At 44.0% G+C, this 19,836-nt stretch overlaps 1 protein-coding gene across 2 annotated transcripts in view; it reads right to left on the minus strand.

Annotated features, from left to right (window-relative positions):
* Positions 1-4,729: 4,729 nt before the first annotated feature.
* slain1a (SLAIN motif family, member 1a) overlaps positions 4,730-19,836 on the minus strand; it is a 104,859-nt gene continuing 89,752 nt past the window's right edge. For both annotated transcript variants that reach the window (XM_041199785.1, XM_041199786.1), the window contains exons 6-7: positions 15,500-15,782; positions 4,730-9,537 (exon numbers count right to left, since the gene is read on the minus strand). In XM_041199785.1, coding sequence (XP_041055719.1) covers positions 9,462-9,537; positions 15,500-15,782 — 359 coding nt within the window. In that variant the 3' untranslated portion in view covers positions 4,730-9,461. The remainder of the gene's footprint in view (positions 9,538-15,499; positions 15,783-19,836) is intronic.

A 19,836-nucleotide genomic window follows, 5' to 3' on the forward strand; every position in this document is an offset into this window, starting at 1 on the left:
GAGATGGCTGTCAGTCCCTTAGGAGTGATCTGTGATGAAGATCTTCCTACTTGTTTCACTGGACTCTTTCTGTCAATACGTATCTTCAGTCTTCTTTCTTGGGCATCCTGTGGGGGAACATTTTCCAGGGGTTTTCATGTACAACACCAGTTTGTAAAAGAGCTCATTCATGATCCCTCTTCTGAATGTGATTGGTTTGTTGGTGTGTGATCAGCTGTTGATTGGTCAGCATATACCCAAGTTGTCTCCCATTGGCTTAGCCATATATGGACTTCTTCCTGCCCTGCTGTGATCAACTTTTCTATTTCAATTTAAATTATCTCCTTCAATTCAGCACACATCATGGTACTGCACCCATCCTGTTTCCACATACCAAATACTGTTGAGCATGTAGCCAGTCCATTAACCCTTTCCATACAATGTTGATCACTCCTTGTGTGAAGAGTTTCCTACTAAGGGAATAGAGGTTCAAACTAGCGAATAGTTTGGGAATAGAGAGGGGTTCAGTACTGTTTCTAATCTGCATAAATGATGTAGAATCAGATACCCAATGAAAAATGTTTCAAATTGTAAATGATACTAAATCTTGAATACTGCATCTGGTTATGTTCACCAAGGAAAAAGGGAGATATTCATGTCCACTAGGTAATACAGCAAAGAGCAATGAAGCAGGCCCAGCAGGTTCATGAACTTGGAGGCCCTACCAAACTTCAATGGCAGGGCTTCCTTTAAATAAAACGTTGCAGTCTCCCATCTGATAATTAACTAGATTGAAAGCCTGACTAGCAAATGGCAACTCAAGCAAGTTTTAATGGTAAAGAAAATGTTAAATATTAAAATATTAATTCATAATAAACTGTGGGCATAGTACTAGGGGAATAGAGGTTCAAACTAGGGAATAGTGAGAGGAGTCCAGCGCTGTTTTTAATTTGGGACTCTTCATCTGACATATCCCCTATAATAAATATTCATTGGTTTCTACCTTTCAATCAGTTTATCAGCCAACTCGAGGGATCACTTTGAATTCCTACCAAAGTATTTCATGTGGAACTGTCAAAAGCCTTCTAGAAGTCAAGGTAGACCATAATGTAAAGAGCTGTATTCGTCCTTGCTGCTCTGATCAGGTCATTGACCCAGATCCCTAGACTAGTACTCCTAAGTGTTGGCTGCCTTTGCAACTTTTCTTATGTTGAAGCTTCTGTTTTACTATCTTTTTCTGTCTGATGGAAAGAGGATGTACTTGCATGCCGTTATGTCTTTGATTAAAATCTGTGCAATCGTACCAGTAAACCTGGGGCTTGCTTCTGGTTCATCTCACAGGTTGAGATTTTTCCAGTAAATGCAGGCACCAACATCAGCAATGTGAATCCAACCACCTTGAAGAGTATTTGTGTTGCAAGTAGCTCTCTGCAAACCTGGCAGAAGCCCACCCTGCAAGTAACTTGTCAACTGCAAGCCAAGGACACCCAAGCGAGTGACCACTCCTCGTCACTTGACCAGGAAACACCAAAACTGGTTCGATGGGAACAACCAGGAGAACCAAGAGCTTATAAGCCGCAAGCGCAAGGCATTTCTGAACCTGGAACAGCAACCCAACTCGAGAGCAAGAGAGCAGTTTTACAGACGGCTGAAGGCTGAGGTCAAGCAAAAAGCCCACGACCTAAGGAACAGCTGGTGGGTGGAGAAAGCACAGGAGATTCAACAGTCAGGCGACAACCAGGACCTGCGAGATTTCTTTAGCTCAGTCAAGACCATCTACAGCCCAACCATCCAAGTGCTCCACTGCTGGCCAAGATCAGAGAGGTGCTCACCAAGGACAGAGAGGCACCCAGTGACCGCTGGAAGGAGCATTTCACTGATCTTCTTAACAGAGACTCTGCTTCAACACGAGTGTCCTCGACTCCATCCCGCAGTAGGCTACCTGCCACCATCTTAGCACAACCCCAACCCGGCGCGAGATAGAAAAGGCCACTCAACAGCTAAAGAGCATCAAGACATCAGCAGTAGATGGAATCACCATCAAAGCACTAAAGCATGGTGGAGAAGCACTATTGGCATGAATACATAGCCTCATCTCCCTTACCTGAAAGGGGGATAGCATGCCAGGAGATCTCACAGGTGCCATAATCATGACCATCTTCAAGAAAGGTCTCAAGTCTGATTGTGGTAGTGATAGAGGAGGCACCCTGCTGTTGACTACAGGGAAGGTCATCACAAGAATCCTCCTCAATCTTTTTCTCCCTGTGGCTGAAGAGCTCCTCCCTGAGTCGCAGTGCGGATTCCACCCACATGATCTTCACTGCATAGCAACTGCAAGAGAAATGCAGGGAGCAGCACCGACCCTTGTACATGGCCTCCTTTGACCTCTCAAAAACTTTCGACACTGTCAACCGCAAAGGATTATGGAGCATCCTCCTCCATTTCGGCTGCCCCCTAAAGTATGTCACCATCCTCTGCCTGCTCCACGATGACATGCAAGCTGTGATCCTGATCAATGGGTCCACCACAGACCCAGTCCACGTTCAGACTGGGGTCAAGCAAGGCTGTGTCATCGCACTGACTTACTTCTCAATCTTCCTTGCTGCAATGCTCTATCTTACCCTCAGCAAGTTCCCTGCTGGAGTGGAGCTAAACTACAGAACAAATAGCAACCTGTTCAACCTCTGCCACCTCCAGAGGCCAGGTTCAAGGCCGTCCCATCCTCTGTCATTGAACTACAGTCGGCAGACAATGCTTGCGTTTATGCACACTTGGAGGCCGAGCTCCAAGCCATCATCAACACCTTCACTGAGGCGTACGACAGCATTGGCCTTACAATAAATATCCGTAAGACAAAGGTCCTCTATCAACCTGCCCTCTTCACACTGCACTGCCCCACACTTCCAGCCCCGCACCCCCCCCCGCCCCGTTATTAAAATCCACGACGAGGCCTCGGACAATGTGGACCACGTCCCATACCTTGGGAGCCAAGTGTCAACAAGGGCAGACATTACTGAGGGCCAACAGTGCCTTCAGTGTTCCAGCGCAGTGTTCGGCTGCCTGAAGAAGAGAGTTTTTGAAGGCCAGGACCTCAAACCTGGCACGAAGCTCATGGTCTACAGAGCAGTAGTGATACCCGTCCTCCTCTATGGCTCAAAGTCGTGGACTATGCACAGCAGGAACCTCAAAACTCTGGAAAAGTGCCACTAGTGCTGCCTCCGCAAGATCCTGCAAACCTATTTGCAGAATAGGTGCACTGACGTCAGTGTTCTCGATCAGGCCAACACTCCCAGCATTGAAGCATTGACCACGCTCAATCAGCTCCATTGCATGCCTGACACAAGACTCCGGAAACAAGTGCTCTACCTGGAGCTTCGACATGGTAAACGAGCCCCAGGAGGGAAGAGGAAATGCTTCAAGGGCACCCTCAAAGCCTCCTTGAAAAAGTGCAACACACCCATCGACATCTGGGAAACCCTGGCCCAAGACCACCTGAAGTGGGGGGAAAGCATCCAGGAATGGAGCTGAACACCTTGAGTCTCATTGCCAAGGGCTAGCTGAAGCCAAGCGTCGACAGCAAAAGGAGCGTGTTTCAACCCAGGCACCCCACCCACCCGTTCCCCCCACCCCCGTCTGCCCCACCTGCGGCAGAGACTGTAGGTCGCGCATTGGACTCTTAAATCACTTGAGAACTAATTTTTAGCATGGCAGCAATTCATCCTCAACCCTGAGGGGCTGCCTAAGAAGAGAGACTGAAACTCAGCTATTAAAAACCACTTTGCCTCCGTCACCCACCCAAGACCCGTTGAGAGTTAAAATGTCCCCTGTTGTGTTCTATACTTCTGCTCAAGCAACACTCAAATTGATTCTTATCAAGCCAGCTGTGGAAGAAGCCAATTGTCTGCAGCAGCTTTGCACACTGCATCATGAAACACCAGCTATTTGTTCTCAACAACTTCTACACTAGAGGGCAGCTGTGTGTGATGGTGCTGCAGCTGCACACATCTGTTTGACAATTGGGTCACCTGCTTCATGTCTAAGAACTCCTGATATTTTCAGTCCTGGGATAATATTGATAGAATAGCCTCAAGTCATACTACTATCAAGCACCTAGAATTTGTAGGCTGTACATACCCAATCTAATCCATGTCTCATTACATAAAATTATGATTTGTCCGTACATTACATAAAAAATACATGGAGTACACAGCACAGAGAAAGGCTGTCCAGTCCAGCTGATGTTTATGCTTTACACACGTCTCCTCTTTACCTTCATGCTATCAGCAGTACTTTCTATTCTTTTCTTCTTCGTGTGTTTATCCAAGCTTTACAAACGAGTCTATGCTATTTTCCTCAATCACACCACAATCTAACCATTCTCTGGGTAAAGAAGTTTTTCCTGAATTCACTATTAGATTTATTAGTGACAATCTTATATTAATAGCCCAATGTTCTTTTCTCCCTAGCAAGTGGAGTCATCATCTCTATTTCTGCCCTTTCAAACCCTTTCATAATCTTAACGGCCATCATCAGATCACCCCTCAGCCTTCTCTTTTCTTGAGGTATAGAGCTCCAGGCTGTTAAACCTTTCCTGATATCTAAGATCTCTCTCACCTGATATTATCCATGTAAAAAAAAATTAAAGGAAGAGCGCAATGAGTTTATGTAATCTGTGTTGGAAGTGTCCTAGGGGAAAGATCCCAAGAGGCAGAGGATTACGGAAAATAAATCATTGAACAATGCAAGCAAGTTACATTTGCAACATGGAAAGTATTTTATTTTCAATGATTCAGATCCATCAACCGCAAAAGTGAAATGATGTTGGTAATAACATTCTTTGTTGGTCCTGGTCAAGTTAAGCTATTATTTAAAAGTATAGCATAACTCATCCAAAAGGGGAGGAAAAAAAATTATTGCATAAAATCATTAATACATTCCTACATCAAATGGCAATAATGTATTATATTTTATAAGCAATATTTAGTAAAATGCAAGAGTAATTGGCTTAATGTATTTGGCATTTCAGCAATACCTTTGTACAGCATTATTACATGAATTTGTGTTTTAAGTAGTCCTGTAAAACTTTTATAAAAATTATGTTGTTGAGTGTCCGTTAAAAAGTGCACCTTTTTCTCAATACTAATATTAATAAAACTTTTCAAAATGCTCACTTATTATTCTAAAAAAATTCAGCTCAAACTGTCGCATACATGGTCATTGCTGGGTTTAAGTGCAATGTGCTTCATCACAACTGATAGAACAAATAATTTATGAATAATAAATTAACATAAAAAAAACAAGTAGTCAGTGATGATGTGAATTTCCTTACCCCTAAATGCTGTGAAACTCCATTACTGTCAATTTTTACTGGCTTTATCATTTGAACTATGGCACAAGAAAAGATGTTCGTATTTGACTTTCACAGACATGCTGACCATACAGGTATTGTGAAAAACAGAAACAAAATATTGCTGCAGTGCTCAATGTAATTGGCTCGACATCAAATTTGCAGGCCAGATTTTCCATTAGTCAACAGTTACTTCATCTCAAATGGCTTTCCGAAACTATACTTGTTTAACAAAACTGTAATAGACCAATTATTAAAAGCATTTTGACTTTCATAGTCAATATTCCAGTACACTTCTAAATATGATCGTATAGCCTGTGTTTAAATGGCTGGGAACACTCTGAAATGTGCAGTTTATATGTGTAACAATTGACTTAGTAGCACTGTATAAATGTTCCCTTTTACATCTAGTTACACCAGAGGAACTTAAATCAATAGGGATGAATATTGAAAGAAATGTAAAATAGTTTGATCAACATCTGTTCCTTCATTAATCAAAATGGAGAGAGGAGCAGAACATGTTCAGAACTTGTGCACCTGGAACAGAAATCGCAATAAGAGCAGGAATGCTAGAAATAGCTTGAGCTAGCCTTCTCTCTCAGATGCCAGGCAACTTCCAGGATTCTGTGTTCAGAGTTCAGCACTTTTCTCTTTGCCATAGTAGAGCCTTCTCGTTAATGATAAAATTGGAGTGCTTTATTGAAAGTGATTACTGCGGTCAAAGTTTTGATATTTACGTATAAAAGCATTTAATTATACGAGAGACTTGAAATGACGCAAACTCCCCTGCAGTGGATTCAGTCAATAAATTGCGGAACCACACAGACCAAAAGGGTCAGCTAAGCTGGCAGCAGAAATTTGACAATTGAAGTAAAAGCTTTCCAGTGAAGTACTGGGAGTTTGAGTGTATGGGACATGGGTGACATGTAGACTCTGGTTCAGTGCAATGCCTTTACCAGTGCAATGCCTTTACCAGTGCATCAGAAAATAAGTGTCATAAATGGGGTAGAAGAGCAGAAGGATATGAGAGTACAGGAACAAAAATCACTACATGTAGGTTAACAGGTTGACAGAAATGCAAACAAAGCTCTGAGGCTCATTTCAAGAGGGACAGAACTGAAAAGCAGAGAAGTTGCGTTAAAGTTGTATAGAATCTTGGTTAGGCCACACTTGGGCTACAGGAACACTTCTGGTCTCCAGATTATAAACAGGGTATAGAGGCACTGGAGAAGATTCAAAAAGATTAACAAGGATAATACGAGAACTGAGAAGTTTGACCTATTAGGAAAGTTTGAGCAGGCTAGGGCCCTTTTCTCCAGAAAAGAGAAAACGGAGTTGCCTTCATAGAGCTCCTAAAAAAACATGAAAAGGGTTTGTTGATGTCAATGTATTGAAAATATTTCCACTTACAAGGGAGACCAGAGCTAGGAATAGGTGGGAATAACTACAATTCTCTTATGACTTTGATGGGGCTGGTTCTGGCACTCTGGGTTGCATGCTCACCCATAGTAAGTTGTATCTCTTTGCTACTTCACTAGAAATAATATATCTGCTTTGGCTAAAATGATGTTGCACAGAAATTGTATTGTCATGGCAGTCTGCAGAGACCAAGTCCCCGGCAGAATGCGATGCACAAATTCTCTAGCAAAACAACTGGACCACCCTGCAAAATTGATCCTCGCCAATTGGACCCAGGTATGTCATTTTTAGCCTTTCTCCAATGAAAATAGATGTTAAGTATATTAGCCATGAGGATGCTAGAGTTGCTTCTGCCAGTTCCTGAAACCCTCACGTAAAATCTACCTCATAAGCTTGTGTATAAGACCTTTTTGAAAGCCTATAAAGATACTAAATCCATGACTACAAGAAAGCTTATACAGAGGTTGTTGATTGTTAAAGACAAGGATAATCCCAGTGGTAGATTTAGTGATAGTGAATCCACAGTCTACATCTCATATTAAGTCGCCCTTGTTTTATTCCTTTTTTCTCCCATCCCTTGTCCCCTCCTCCTGTCCTTACTTGCCTAGGCTTTTCAATGAGCACCACAAATGGGCCACATTAATACTCGGAAAGCACACTCCTGTGGGTGTTTTATTAAGACAGGGGCAACTATGACTCATATAAAGGGGATATGAACTTTGGATCTGACTCACAAATTCCTATGGGCCCTTGATACACCTTTCATTGGTTTGTATGGCTATTAAAACATTCCTCCATTAGGCCTCAAATGGCAAGAGAGATCTAGTTACTGTAACCATGACCACCTGGTGTGTTCTATGTCACAGTGAGTCATACCTCTACATGGTCCTACTAACAAAACAATTGAATGTTGGCTAAAATTACTGCTCAGAGGACACACAGCAGTGTTACCTGTATAGATCAATTCCCTACAGGCAGAGGCAGCATAGAAATTCTTTTGATTATCTACAAGTCATAAAACTGGAAGACTTGGGGAGATCTGTATAGGACGACCCACACCTGGAGGGTTGGCAACAAGACCTTAACCTACAACATCGGTAACAAGGTTAAGAGCAAGATGATGCAAGATAATGCGATGAACCGAATGGTCTAATTTCTGCTCCTATGTCTTATGATCTTATAATTCATTGCCACAGAAGGCTGTGGAGGCCAGGTCATTGAGTGTATTTAACACCGAGATAGATAGGTTCTTGATTGGTAAGGGGATCAAAGGTTACGGGGAGAAGGTGGGAGAATGGGGTTGAGAAACTTATCAGCCATGATTGAATGGCAGGGCAGACTTGATGGGCCAAATGGCCTAATTTCTGCTCCTACGTCTTATAATATCAAACACGTGCCCAGCCATCAACCAAATTGGGTAACTCAGGATCAAATGTAAGGAACCCAGGGACATGAAGAACTTTTCTAGCTGGTGAAGTCAAATTGGACACTGAAGGAAGCACCTCTTGTTATCTAACCAGAGAGACAATGTAATCTGATAATAATCCACCTAGGTAACATCAGAGTCCCAATTTATGGGAATGGAAAGTAAGACTGATACAGCAGAGCCTCAGTTACTAATTTCAGTAACCATGAGTTAATGCAGAGTTCAATTGTTCTTATTATTCTGATTTGTTGCTGATGTGTATTTACCATAATAAAGCAAAGCATCAGATCATATTTCTGGGTTTGGTCTAATGGTCACTAACCCTTTGACAATAACTTGTCTCTCTCCATTGCTGGCGGATTTTATGCTTGGTGAATTGGAAGGCCATCTGTCACACGGAAACAAGGTCTACCCAGTCATCCCTAATATCCAAGTACCTGCTGTCCACCTTTTGCCTGTCATGGCTGGTTAAACACGCCCCATGGACGAGCATTGTAAAGACTCACAAAATGCACCCTAGGATGGAACATTCCATCCTACCATGGAATTAAAATAACCGGTAGTCGTATTGTGCTTGGGGTATTAGTTACATTAGCTGTGGCCTATCAGATTTCTGGGCCATAGAGAATTGTACCTCCACATGGTCCTGCTAGGAAAGAAAACACAAGTGTTGACTAAATGTCCGTCAATATAGCAAGGGTGATCTGTGGAGAATAAGTTCTCTGCAGTTTGAGAGATTATTAAATCCCATTTGCAACATTATTGGAGTTTTTATAACTATTGTTTTTAGTTGAGGTATGACAGTTTTGCTTAACAAGTGCTAGTTTGCAGCACACACTGAAAATGAAGTGTTCCCAACTCAAGAAGTTAGCAGTTTTGTTCAAATGCAATCAATAAAGGCAAAGTTAATTTCATTTTCTAAGAAAAAAAACCCTCTTATGGCAAATTGTAATGTTGATTGCTGTTTGAAACGTGAACAATGCAAACCTAACAGTAAACAAATTGAATTTGGTCAAGAGGCATTTTGCACTGATAGTATTGCATCTGCAAGTTTGAGATTATTACAATGTGCGGGGCCAAGGTTTAAAAGCACACTATTACAACAGTTAGTTCGCTTATATTACTTATTAACAAAACTTATGTAATTGTGTGCCTCACTTAGATTTTTTTTAGCATTTTCACTGAAACCAACTGTAGGTACAAACATCTTGTGACATGTCTAAACCCAGCCAGCTGGGCATCATTGTGTAACAGCTCCTTCTGCTTAAACAGTCTCTGGGGCAGCGAACGTCAGTAACAGCCATCTCTCCAGCTTCCATCCTTAAGAGAACTGAGTGCAGTAAGGGGCTTTGGAGGCTGAAGAAAGCTGGAAATAAAATGAAAGGTACAATAGGTTAAATCACAGGTCACAAAACTTTAATGTAAACAACACGAATATCATAGAAGTACATTCTATTCATCTGCTAATATTCTGAACAGCCATTTCTAGAATAACATTGTGTTGAGACTTAACCGCATGTCCACTATTGTCTAATATGACTCACTGAAGTCAATTTACTGACAATGAAATAAATTATTTCCAACACATGACGGGTCTTCTACTAATTGAACCTAACACTTCAGTCCAGTGATCTCATGCTTGGTAAGTAATGACTTCTATAGAAGAGTCATCGATCTCTTGTGGTTTTGCACTTAGAGAATCAAGGCCAAGTATAGTCTTCAATTGGAATGGGGTTAACAGGGTGACAAATACTTAGATCAGGGTGTGCAGGCATAATTCACCACCTATTTTAAAGTAATAAGTTAGTCCTTATTTTTGCATTGCCATTATAAATTGTTATGACCACATTTATAATGCAAACGCCGATGTTAATCTGTTGCATAATAATTATACACTCCCACGCCCAAGTGTTCCACTGACAAGAGGCTATAATTACATGGCAAGTTTGCACAGGTAGTTGCCATTATAATCGCGGGCATAAGAACAATTAACTGGAAAAAGTTGACAGGAAGTATGCACTGACATGACATATTTAATCAACACACACACACACACACACACACACACACACAGATGTTATATTTATACTCAGCTATGGCCCATTTTATAACTATCAAAAAATGACTGGCCACTTGGGCATGGTATTAGAGGGCAAGTGGAACAAGTGAAACTGGGCTTCAGTTTGAGTAGGCTACATTGGGTGATGCCGCCATTGCAGAGGGTGCACTTCTCACTCCTACGCAATTGCAGGGGTTGTGTTAATGATTAGCCCATGTAACTTAATGTACCTTGCACTATGACTAATCTCCAATGGGTGGAATCGCCCCAGATTTATACTCAGTGAGACAGTGGGCGGGTAAAACCCGTCAGCCGCGATGATGGGTTTTCACACCGTATCGACCCAAACACGCCACATTATTTATGAATTCCCGGGGAAGATGCCATTTCAATGGCGGGCGGGCCCTCATTCGCCCGCCTGCCATCACCTCGTCACTTCGTCATGCCAGGCGCCACATTTATAGTCCAGACACGCGCACACAGCTCCATGCGTCCAGACCACGACTACTGCAGGGAAGATGCCCACGAAAGGCAAAAGACTGCAGCCCCAAGGTTTAATGATGCGTCACTGGAACGCCTTTTGGATGCTGCGGAGGCCCACCGCGATGTCCTCTACCCCCACTCTGGCCGCAGGATGGGCAGTGGCATTGCCAACTAGGCTTAGGAGACGGTGGTCAGTGCCCATGCCCTGCAAAAGAGGACAGCCACCTAGTGCCACTACAGGATGAATGGTCTCATCCATTCCTCCAGGTTAGCACACTCTTCTCATCACTCTCAACTCACATAGTCACAAACCCATCACAGATCCACAGGGATCTCACACCTCAAGGGACAAGACCCCTAACTCTCTCACACACCCTCACATCTCCATCAGGCTCATACCCTCTCGAACTCTCATCCTCATTCCTGTCCATGGCGCTGGTCCCCACACAAACATTCCACGCAGTGCCATGTCCCATGCTCACACACACTCCATCTGTTTCCATGCAGGAGAAGCTGGCTCACAACAGCAGGAAGAGGTCCCAGACCAGGGGTGGAGTGGCCCATATTAGGCCCCTCGCTCACTCTGAGGTGAGTGCCATCGCACTGACTAGTGAGGATGTGGACACTGCCTGAGGACCCTGCACCACATCATCCCTCCCTCAACTCAACTGTGCGTGCTCTCTCCCCTGCTTTTGACGCTGATGCCATGCACTACTTATCTGTGCTTTGGATCACAGGGATCTCTGCCAAGGGGCTAACACCCTCGGACCAGCCAGTCCCTCAGCTCCATCCACATTCTCATCTGCAGCCAACAGGGCTCCTCCAGTGAAGAGGTAGAAATAAGCAGCCTGGAAGACCCTTCACCACAGAGGGGGAAGCCAGCCCGCGAGTGATTCTGCAGCGTGGAGTGTGAGTGTGAGTGCGTGTGTTTGTGTGTGTGTGTGTGTGTGTGTGTGTGTGTGTGTGTGTGTGTGTGTGTGTGTGTGTGTGTGAGAGAGAGAGAGAGAGAGAGAGAGAGGTGGGAGGCAAGGCCTTTCAGAGCCTCATGCAAGCACTCTCCCAAGCACATAAATCCTTCATGTTTCACACTCATCTCAATGTCCCGCGCATTTTGAATGCTTTATGCTGGGGTTCACTTTCAGTTGTCCATCTGAGCTGACCTGCATCTCCACCCACCCACTGATCACACTCCCATGCAGCACCTGATCTCGTCCACCACGACTTTCACTTTCAATTTGGACAGCATGGTGATAATTCGGTTTTACTTACATTCCCCCTTCTTTTACCCTCCCCCAGTCACCCATCTCCTCTCCCCCACTCCATGACCTACCAGCCACAACCTTTTTCCTTTGGGGATGTCCAAGTGAACATGCACATTCCCTTCCTTCCTGAAAATCCCACCCCAATCCACATTCACCTCCCCAACCTCCTCCTTCCCAGCCCCATGGTCCGTGTCTGCCTCCAAGTCCCCACCAACCATCGCCACCGTCCCTTCTATCGCTACCATCGAACCCTCACCCTCCCAACCTACTGCCGCACTCTGCCTCAGTCATTCTCATCCTTCCTCCCACCCTCAGTTCACTCCCCAGGAGACAGACATGGACCTATCCAACCCCTCCCAACATTCACCTGCACATCCCTCACTCTGCACCGCTTCTTCCCCCTTCCCCCACCAGAACCCCTCCTCCCTCCCAACTCCTCCCACCCTCCCACTTAGTCACTCCTCCTTCCTGACTCCTTCCTCCACCCTTACCTCTTCAGCCATCCTTAGTCCCTCCTGACTCCTTCCTCCAGCCTCATTCCTACCCCCTTCCTGACTCCTTCCTTCACTCTTGCTTCTTCCTCAACCCTTACTTCCTTCCCTCTCCACACCCTTCCTCCCCTGAACACCCTTCCCTCTCCACACCCCTTCCTCCCCTGGATAGCCTCCCCTCTCCACACCCCTTTGATCCCCTGGACACTCTCTGCACTCCTTCTTCCCCCTGGGCACCCTTCCCCCTTTATACTCCATCCCTTGCATCTTCCACACCCCCCACCTTGCACCAACCTCCTCAGTTGCAGTCTTCCCCCGTTAGCCCCTCCTCCCCCGTTCTCTCTCCTCCCCTCCCAAACTCCCCCCCACCAACATCTTCATCCTTCCCCCAATCTCGCTCCAAGCTGACACCTTCATTCCCCCTCCCAATCTCCCCCCCATCCTGACACCTTCATTCCTCCCCTCCCAACGTCACCCCACCGATTCCTTCTTTGCCCCCCCATCCGAACCTCAGCCCCCCCACCGACACCTCTTCCTCCCCAAGGCGATCCTAACCCTTCCTCTCCTACCCCCTCGACCATCACCCATTGTAAGCAACAACGGTGACTATCTAACTTCCAATGTGCTGCTTTGCAGCAGAACCATATCCAAGAGAATCCACCCAGCATGCCATGGACATTGCTCCAGTATGGTTGGTGTCGGGCTCCAGGATCTTCTGCTCCTCAACTGTCCGCAATGTGAGCAAAGCCCTGGTCGACTTCTGCATGTTACACTTGTGTTCTACACTGGCGTGCTTTCCCGCTAATGGGTGGAGCCGGTGGGGGGGGGGGGGTCTGGCAGGCAGGCCTAATAATGACATGATGATGTATTACCATGAGGTTCCCGGCATCTGATGGCGGAGAATGCAGCTCGCCATTGGCAGGCTGAGCGAACAATCGCGAACTGGTTTTACACTGTCATGTAACCAATCGCGCCATATTATCCTTTCACGCCACTGAACACTCCCGATGCCGGCAGGCACAACAAATCCAGGCCAATAATTCTCTTCCCCATTCCCATTACATTTACTATGTTTAATCCTCATTAATCTATATTCCAATACACCATAACATGCTAAGTTTAATGCTCATTAATATATTTTCCATGGCATCAATATATTCTATGCTTAATCCTCATAAGCCTATAATCAACAATATCCATTCCATATTATTTTTCCTCCTCAGTGTTCCGTCTTAAAAATGACTTATGCAGGCTGGTAAGGAGCCCGTATCTTGCTGTTAAATGACATATTCTGTATGGTTTATGGTACAGGTTAAGTATCCTTTATCCATAAATCCGAAAACATCCAAAAACCATACTTTGTTTGAACCTCGTTGACCTTTAGCGTGGAAGTCTAGTTGTTTGTCTGCACTAATTACCTTGTGATTTTTCTGCTGAATGTGTCAGAAAGAAACTTATTTCCAGGTAGCCTGTTTATTATCCAAAAACCAAATCTGAAATCCAAAATTCAATCAGTCCTGAGGGTTTCAGATATAGGATACATGACTTGTACTGTAATTGAAGGGACCGAAGATATGGTTGCTAAATTTGCTCATGACACAAAGATAGGTAGGATAGTAAGACGTGAAGAGCACATAAGGAGGCTACAAAGGGATTTAGATAGGTTAGGTAAGTGGGCAAAGGCCTGGCAAATGGGGTGTAATGTGGGAAAGTGTGAAATTGCCCATTTTGGCAGGAAAAATAAAAAGCATATTATCTAAATGGTGAGAGATTACAGTCCTGTGATGAAAAGGGATCTTGGTGTCCTAGTGCATGAAGCACAAAACGTTAGTATGCAGGTACAGCAAGTAATTAGGAAAATTAATGGAATGTTATCATTTATCTCAAGGGGAATTGAAAAGAGAAGTAGGGAGGTTATGCTTCAGTTATACAGGGCATTGGTGAGATCACATCTGGAGTGCTGTGTACAGGATTGGCTTCCTTATTTAAGGAAGGATGTAAATGCATTGGAAGTAGTTCAGAGAAGGTTCACTAAACCAATACCTGGAATGGTTGGGTTGCCTTATGAGGAAAGGTTGGACAGGCTGGGCTTGTATCTGCTGGAAGAGTAAGCGGCGACTTGATTGAAACATATATATGATCCTGAGAGGGCAAACAGGATCGATGTTGAGAGGGTGTTTCCTCTTGTGGGAGGATCTAGTACTCGGACCCACTGTTTAAAAATAAGGGGTCGCCCATTTAGGACAGAGATGAGAAATTTTTTTTCTCGCAGGCAGTCGAGAGCCTTTGGAATTCTCTTCCTCAAAGATGGTGGAAGCAGAGTCTTTGAATATTTTTAAGGCAGAGCTAGATAGATTCTTGATTAGCAATGGGGTGAAAGGTTATCAGGGGCAGGCGGGAATGTGGAGCTGAGGCTACAATCAGATCAGCCATGATCTTATTGAATGGTGGAGCAGGCTCGAAGGGCTGATAGGCCTACTCCTGCTCCTAACTCGTATGTTCGTATGGTTATTCCCTCATAATTGAGCAAATCTGCTTGATCGTCTCAAGATTTACTTTCCGCGTGGGGCTGATTAAAAACAATGAGGTAAACTTGAACTCACCTTGAAACTAATATCACGTACCCGACAAGGAAAACTGCACGTGTGCATGTGCAAGCGACACAACGTAAGGTAAGAGGGGCGAGTGCACATACACAAAGACGCCTTCAAGTTGGCATCACGAGATAGAGTGAAATATTTAACAGACTCCGCTAAACTCTGTAAAATATGGTCTATGAAACAGACATGTGGAACAGGGATTAGGTTTTATCGGTTCATGAAACACACATTAAAATGGGATTACTTCATCGAGGTGGAGCAGAAAGAAACTAAGCTCCACACAAGCCTCTGATCCTCAGCTCTCTCGGGACAAATCACAAAACAGCAGTCAACAAGAGTTAACAGCTGACGCTGCCAAGAGTAGAAAATGCATGGAAATGAATAAAACCCTTTATTTCACAGATTAAAAGGTACTTATTATAATAAGGCTTACCTTCGAACGGGCTGCGCCAGTTTGCTTCTGGGTATTCCGCTACCTCCGATGGCGGATGTTGGTCTGGGAAGGCCACTCCGACCTGGAATTCCCGTGTTTCCAGGCCTGTTTGGTAAAGGGATGCCAGTGCTCGAAATGGAATGCAAACTGACAGACGTGTGGATCCCGTTTGTGTTGCTCACGGTTGGACTCACATACGCGGTTGCTTTAGGTGGCTGCCGGACTGACAATGGAAAATGGCCAACGCTGTTGACCCGGTGCTGAAGCTTATTTAGTGAAGGGCCTAGAAATGAAGTGAGGTTTAGGATTACCTATACAACACATTTATTTATTTCCCCCTCAGTAGGAGCTTTAACCTTCGGTTAGTGCATTTTTAAGACAGATGGGCATTCAACTCAACTGCATTGATCCAAACTGAAATGTTGTCCTTCAATGAGCTTCAGTGCAGAGCAGTGATTGCCATACACTAGTACACGTTTGCAGCATTGCCCTGACAACATATACCACATTGTTTCAAGCTGTAAGGCTTGGTCTGAAAGTTAAGACGAACCAAACCGCTGTCTAGCAAGCTCATTCAGCCTCTATATCGCCCCGATATGTTTTAAGGTGGCAACAAGGTACAAGGATCAAAAATGCAAAATAATTATGCAGCTCCGCCTGGCAAATCTAAACTGAATGTGAAGAAGTTCCAATTCACACATCATTTGCAACGATTTGAGCTGTGGAGCAGGTACACTGAATATTAGAAAATCACCAGTTATATTTGTGATTGCTTTGGTCACAATAGGTCACAGTCAGTCAAACAAAGTGAGATTGTTAATTCAACATAGAAACAAGTGCCCATATAGCATCACTTCATGTTACTTAGTAAGGGGGTGGCTGGGGATGGGGTGTCTACTTTCTGAAATTCCCTCCCTAAACACCTCAGCCCTTGTCACTTCTGAAAGGTTCCTAAGAAACCTTTTTTTCAACTGTCTCTTGCACTTATCCCAAAGCTTTCTGTTTTGCAGCTTGCCATGGTGTAGTGTCAACTCCTGCAAAGCACTCAAACTTCTCTTTCACATTAGGAATTACTACAGGAAGCTAAATTGCTATCATACACCCTTCTGCAACTCACAATAAACATAAATCTTACAGCAACTTAGTAGCAAGTCAAATATAACTTTAAAAAAGCGAGATCATGATGATTAGTTTGCATGACTGGCCATTCTATTGGACATTTCCCCACTGGAATTAAAATATTCCCAAATTTGTCCATAGTTTCCCTTAAAACATGCTGGCAGCTAAGCTACTTGTTAATTGCATATTAATTGGGTGTTAGTTGCATTCAGGTGGAGTGTTTAACTCAGGATTTATCTGTCTTCATACATATACAAGCAGGCTGAAACAGGGCTGTGCTATTTGCGGCACATGATATATAATTAGTATCTGTGGATAAAGATTTGACATCAGTGTTCTATCTTTCACTGCCTGGCCATCCTGAGTTTTGACAAACTGGTAAAGAATAAAATAAACAAAGCCATAAGCAGCCTCTATCAGCAGGTCACATATTGTCGACATGTGTCTCTCCCCCCTTGTGGAACAATATTAATTGTCCACGCAGCTGTCGAGAAAGAGAGCTGAGTTTGTTTCATTTGGCAAATCAGCTGATTCTGCCAGTGGGGTTTTTGGAGGTGAACTTTATTTGGATTGGATGGCAAACGAGCCTGCCATCCACTGTGTTACCACGGAGATGGATAGGATGAGAACTGTGCTCCAATCAGAGAACTGCTCTACTTTAAAATAAAATTCCTGCTCTCAGTGCCACAAAGAGAAAGGTTATTTTCTTCTTAGATACATGTAAGGTAAACTTGTGCATTCACCACATCGGCTTCTGTTACTCCTGCCAGCTACAATGTGATCCAACCACAAAACCTAACTCCTGCTTCCCTTCTCCCTGTTTTTTAGATAGAATGTTCCCTCCATGACATCTTATTCCACTCTTCTACCACCGCATCCTTCAGCTGCCTTTTCCCGGCACCTTCTGCCGCACATGCAGAAGATACAATACCTGTTCGTTTACTTTCTCCCATACTGTTCTCCAGGGCCACGAACACTGTTTCCATGAGAAGCGAGCCCTTTTGTCAACATAGAATACTACATTTGTTGCTCACACTGCAATCTCCTCTACACCAGGGAGACCGAATGCAGGTTAGATGACTACTTTGCCAAGTACCTCTTCTGTCTGCAAGCATAGCCTTGAGCTCCCTGTGGCTTGTCGCTTCAATACTCCATCCCATTACCATTCCTATCACTCCCTCTACACCGTTCCAATGAAGTTTAACGCAAATTGCAGGAACACAACTATATCTTTCTCTGCAACCCTTTGGTTTGTACACTGAATTCAGTCACTTAGCCTTAGCTTCCATATTTTTTCAGCAGTATGTGCCGGTGATATGAGATGTTATTAGTCATGAGTTAACATCAAGGCAGAGCACAGTAACAGCACAGGGGTACATACCCTTGATGGGCGCCTGTTTCCCTGCTGACAGCGCACCCTGCCAACACTTTTCAGAGCTAGAAGACACCTTCCTATTTTACCCCCTTCTCCTGTTTTATTTCAATGTTCCCACCATCTCATCTCTGCCTTGGAATGCATCTCACTGTGTTAGCTATTTTTTCCTCAATTTTTTTTTTATGCACTTTTCCATTGTTCCAGTGTAAAGTTCGTTTCAGTTGTTTATCTATCTCCAGTTTTCTTTTGATCAGGTTGCAGATCATTACAGCAGTCCTTCCTTTCTCTTCTCCCTCTGTTGTTCTGATTATATTAAAATGCTTCTGCGTCAGTCTTGTTTTTGATTCTGATGCAGGACTGAAACACTCACTTATCTGTTCTCCCCATGGATGTTCGCAGAGAAGCTGTGATTCCAGCACGTTGTGTGTTTGTTTCAGTTTTTCGCCATTTTATATTAAAGGTAAACATGCTCTACCCAATTACCAGCGTTTTGTTTTGGCGTACAATTCGTGCTCATCTGCACTTTACAAGCCAATTTTTATTTAATCATGGAATCATAGAAATGTAGTTCACCAGAGGGGGCCTGCAGTCCGACAGGCATGCTGGCTTTTCAAAAAAGCAGTTGGGCTTAGTTCCACAGCCTTGCATTTTGTCCGTAATCCAGTAAATTGTGCATCTTCAAATACCTGCCCGACTCCCTTTTAAAATTTTCTATGAAATCAGTTTTTAAGGTAGTGCGTTCAGTTCCCAATAAGTCAGAGTGAAAAAATGTCTCTCCTCATCTTCCCTCCCGATACTTTTCCAATAATTTTGAATCCATGGCCAGAATTTTACAGCTCTGTTGTGGAATCAAAACCTTTCACCTTAAAAAAATCTTTATTAAGTCGTCTCTTAATCTTCTCACTTAACGTGATCTCCTTTGCATAAAATACGACCTTTCAAACATTTGGTTGTAGAACTCAATGTTGCATAAAGGAAAACAATGAGTAAATCCATCTCCATTCTAGAAAGGTCGCTTGAATCAAACAGCAAGCTGCCTGGAACAAAAGAAAAACTGCAGCCAGCTTTATGCACTGTGCTGTGCTATCATTTCATTACTGCTTCCTTCCCCCAACGACAATATGAATTCCTTCACAGCAAAAGGAATGTCAGCCAGAACTGGCAGGACTCACAGCTGAGGTGTGCCGTTGCTAGAAGACCAGCACAAAAATTGGCTCAAATGCTTTCAGCTTCAGGAAGTAGCTCCGCCAAAACCTAGTGTACTCACCCAACTTTAGAAACGACATCTGATTATAGCCGAATACCTTAAACTGCAAAACGGAGTACTGGGTTTGTGTTTATGCTCCACACCAGCCTCTTCCGACCCCTCTTCATCTCACCCTACCAGCACTCTCCCTAGCATGGCTTCTCCTTAAATGCATCTATGCTCTTCATCTCAGCCGCACCGTGTGATAGCAAGATCCACCTTCTCAAAAAACAAATTCAGCAACTGGAGCTAACAGTGTCTCCGTGACTGGACTGAGCTTCTGCTCCTTTCAGTTCCCAGGATAACTAGACAGGGCATCAACAGCATTAGTTGCATGGAATCCCTACATTGGCCTGTCAACGTCCAGTTTGTCTTGAAGCTGTTAAAAATGCCAGGTGTTGTCTATAATGAAAATGCCCAACCTCTTGGAGTTGAGGGACTGGGTGCATGCATTAAAACCCGGGAGTAGGGCACATTTGATTTCATAGGAAGCCCTCATATGCAAAAATTGAGACACCCCCTTCACTAAAAAAAAAAAATAACCTCCGCCCCCAATGCATACTAAAAGCAAAACATCCAAAAGTGAGGCTCCCATAC

This window comes from Carcharodon carcharias, chromosome 11, assembly GCF_017639515.1.
Source record: "Carcharodon carcharias isolate sCarCar2 chromosome 11, sCarCar2.pri, whole genome shotgun sequence".
NCBI classification, from domain to species: Eukaryota; Metazoa; Chordata; class Chondrichthyes; order Lamniformes; family Lamnidae; genus Carcharodon; species Carcharodon carcharias.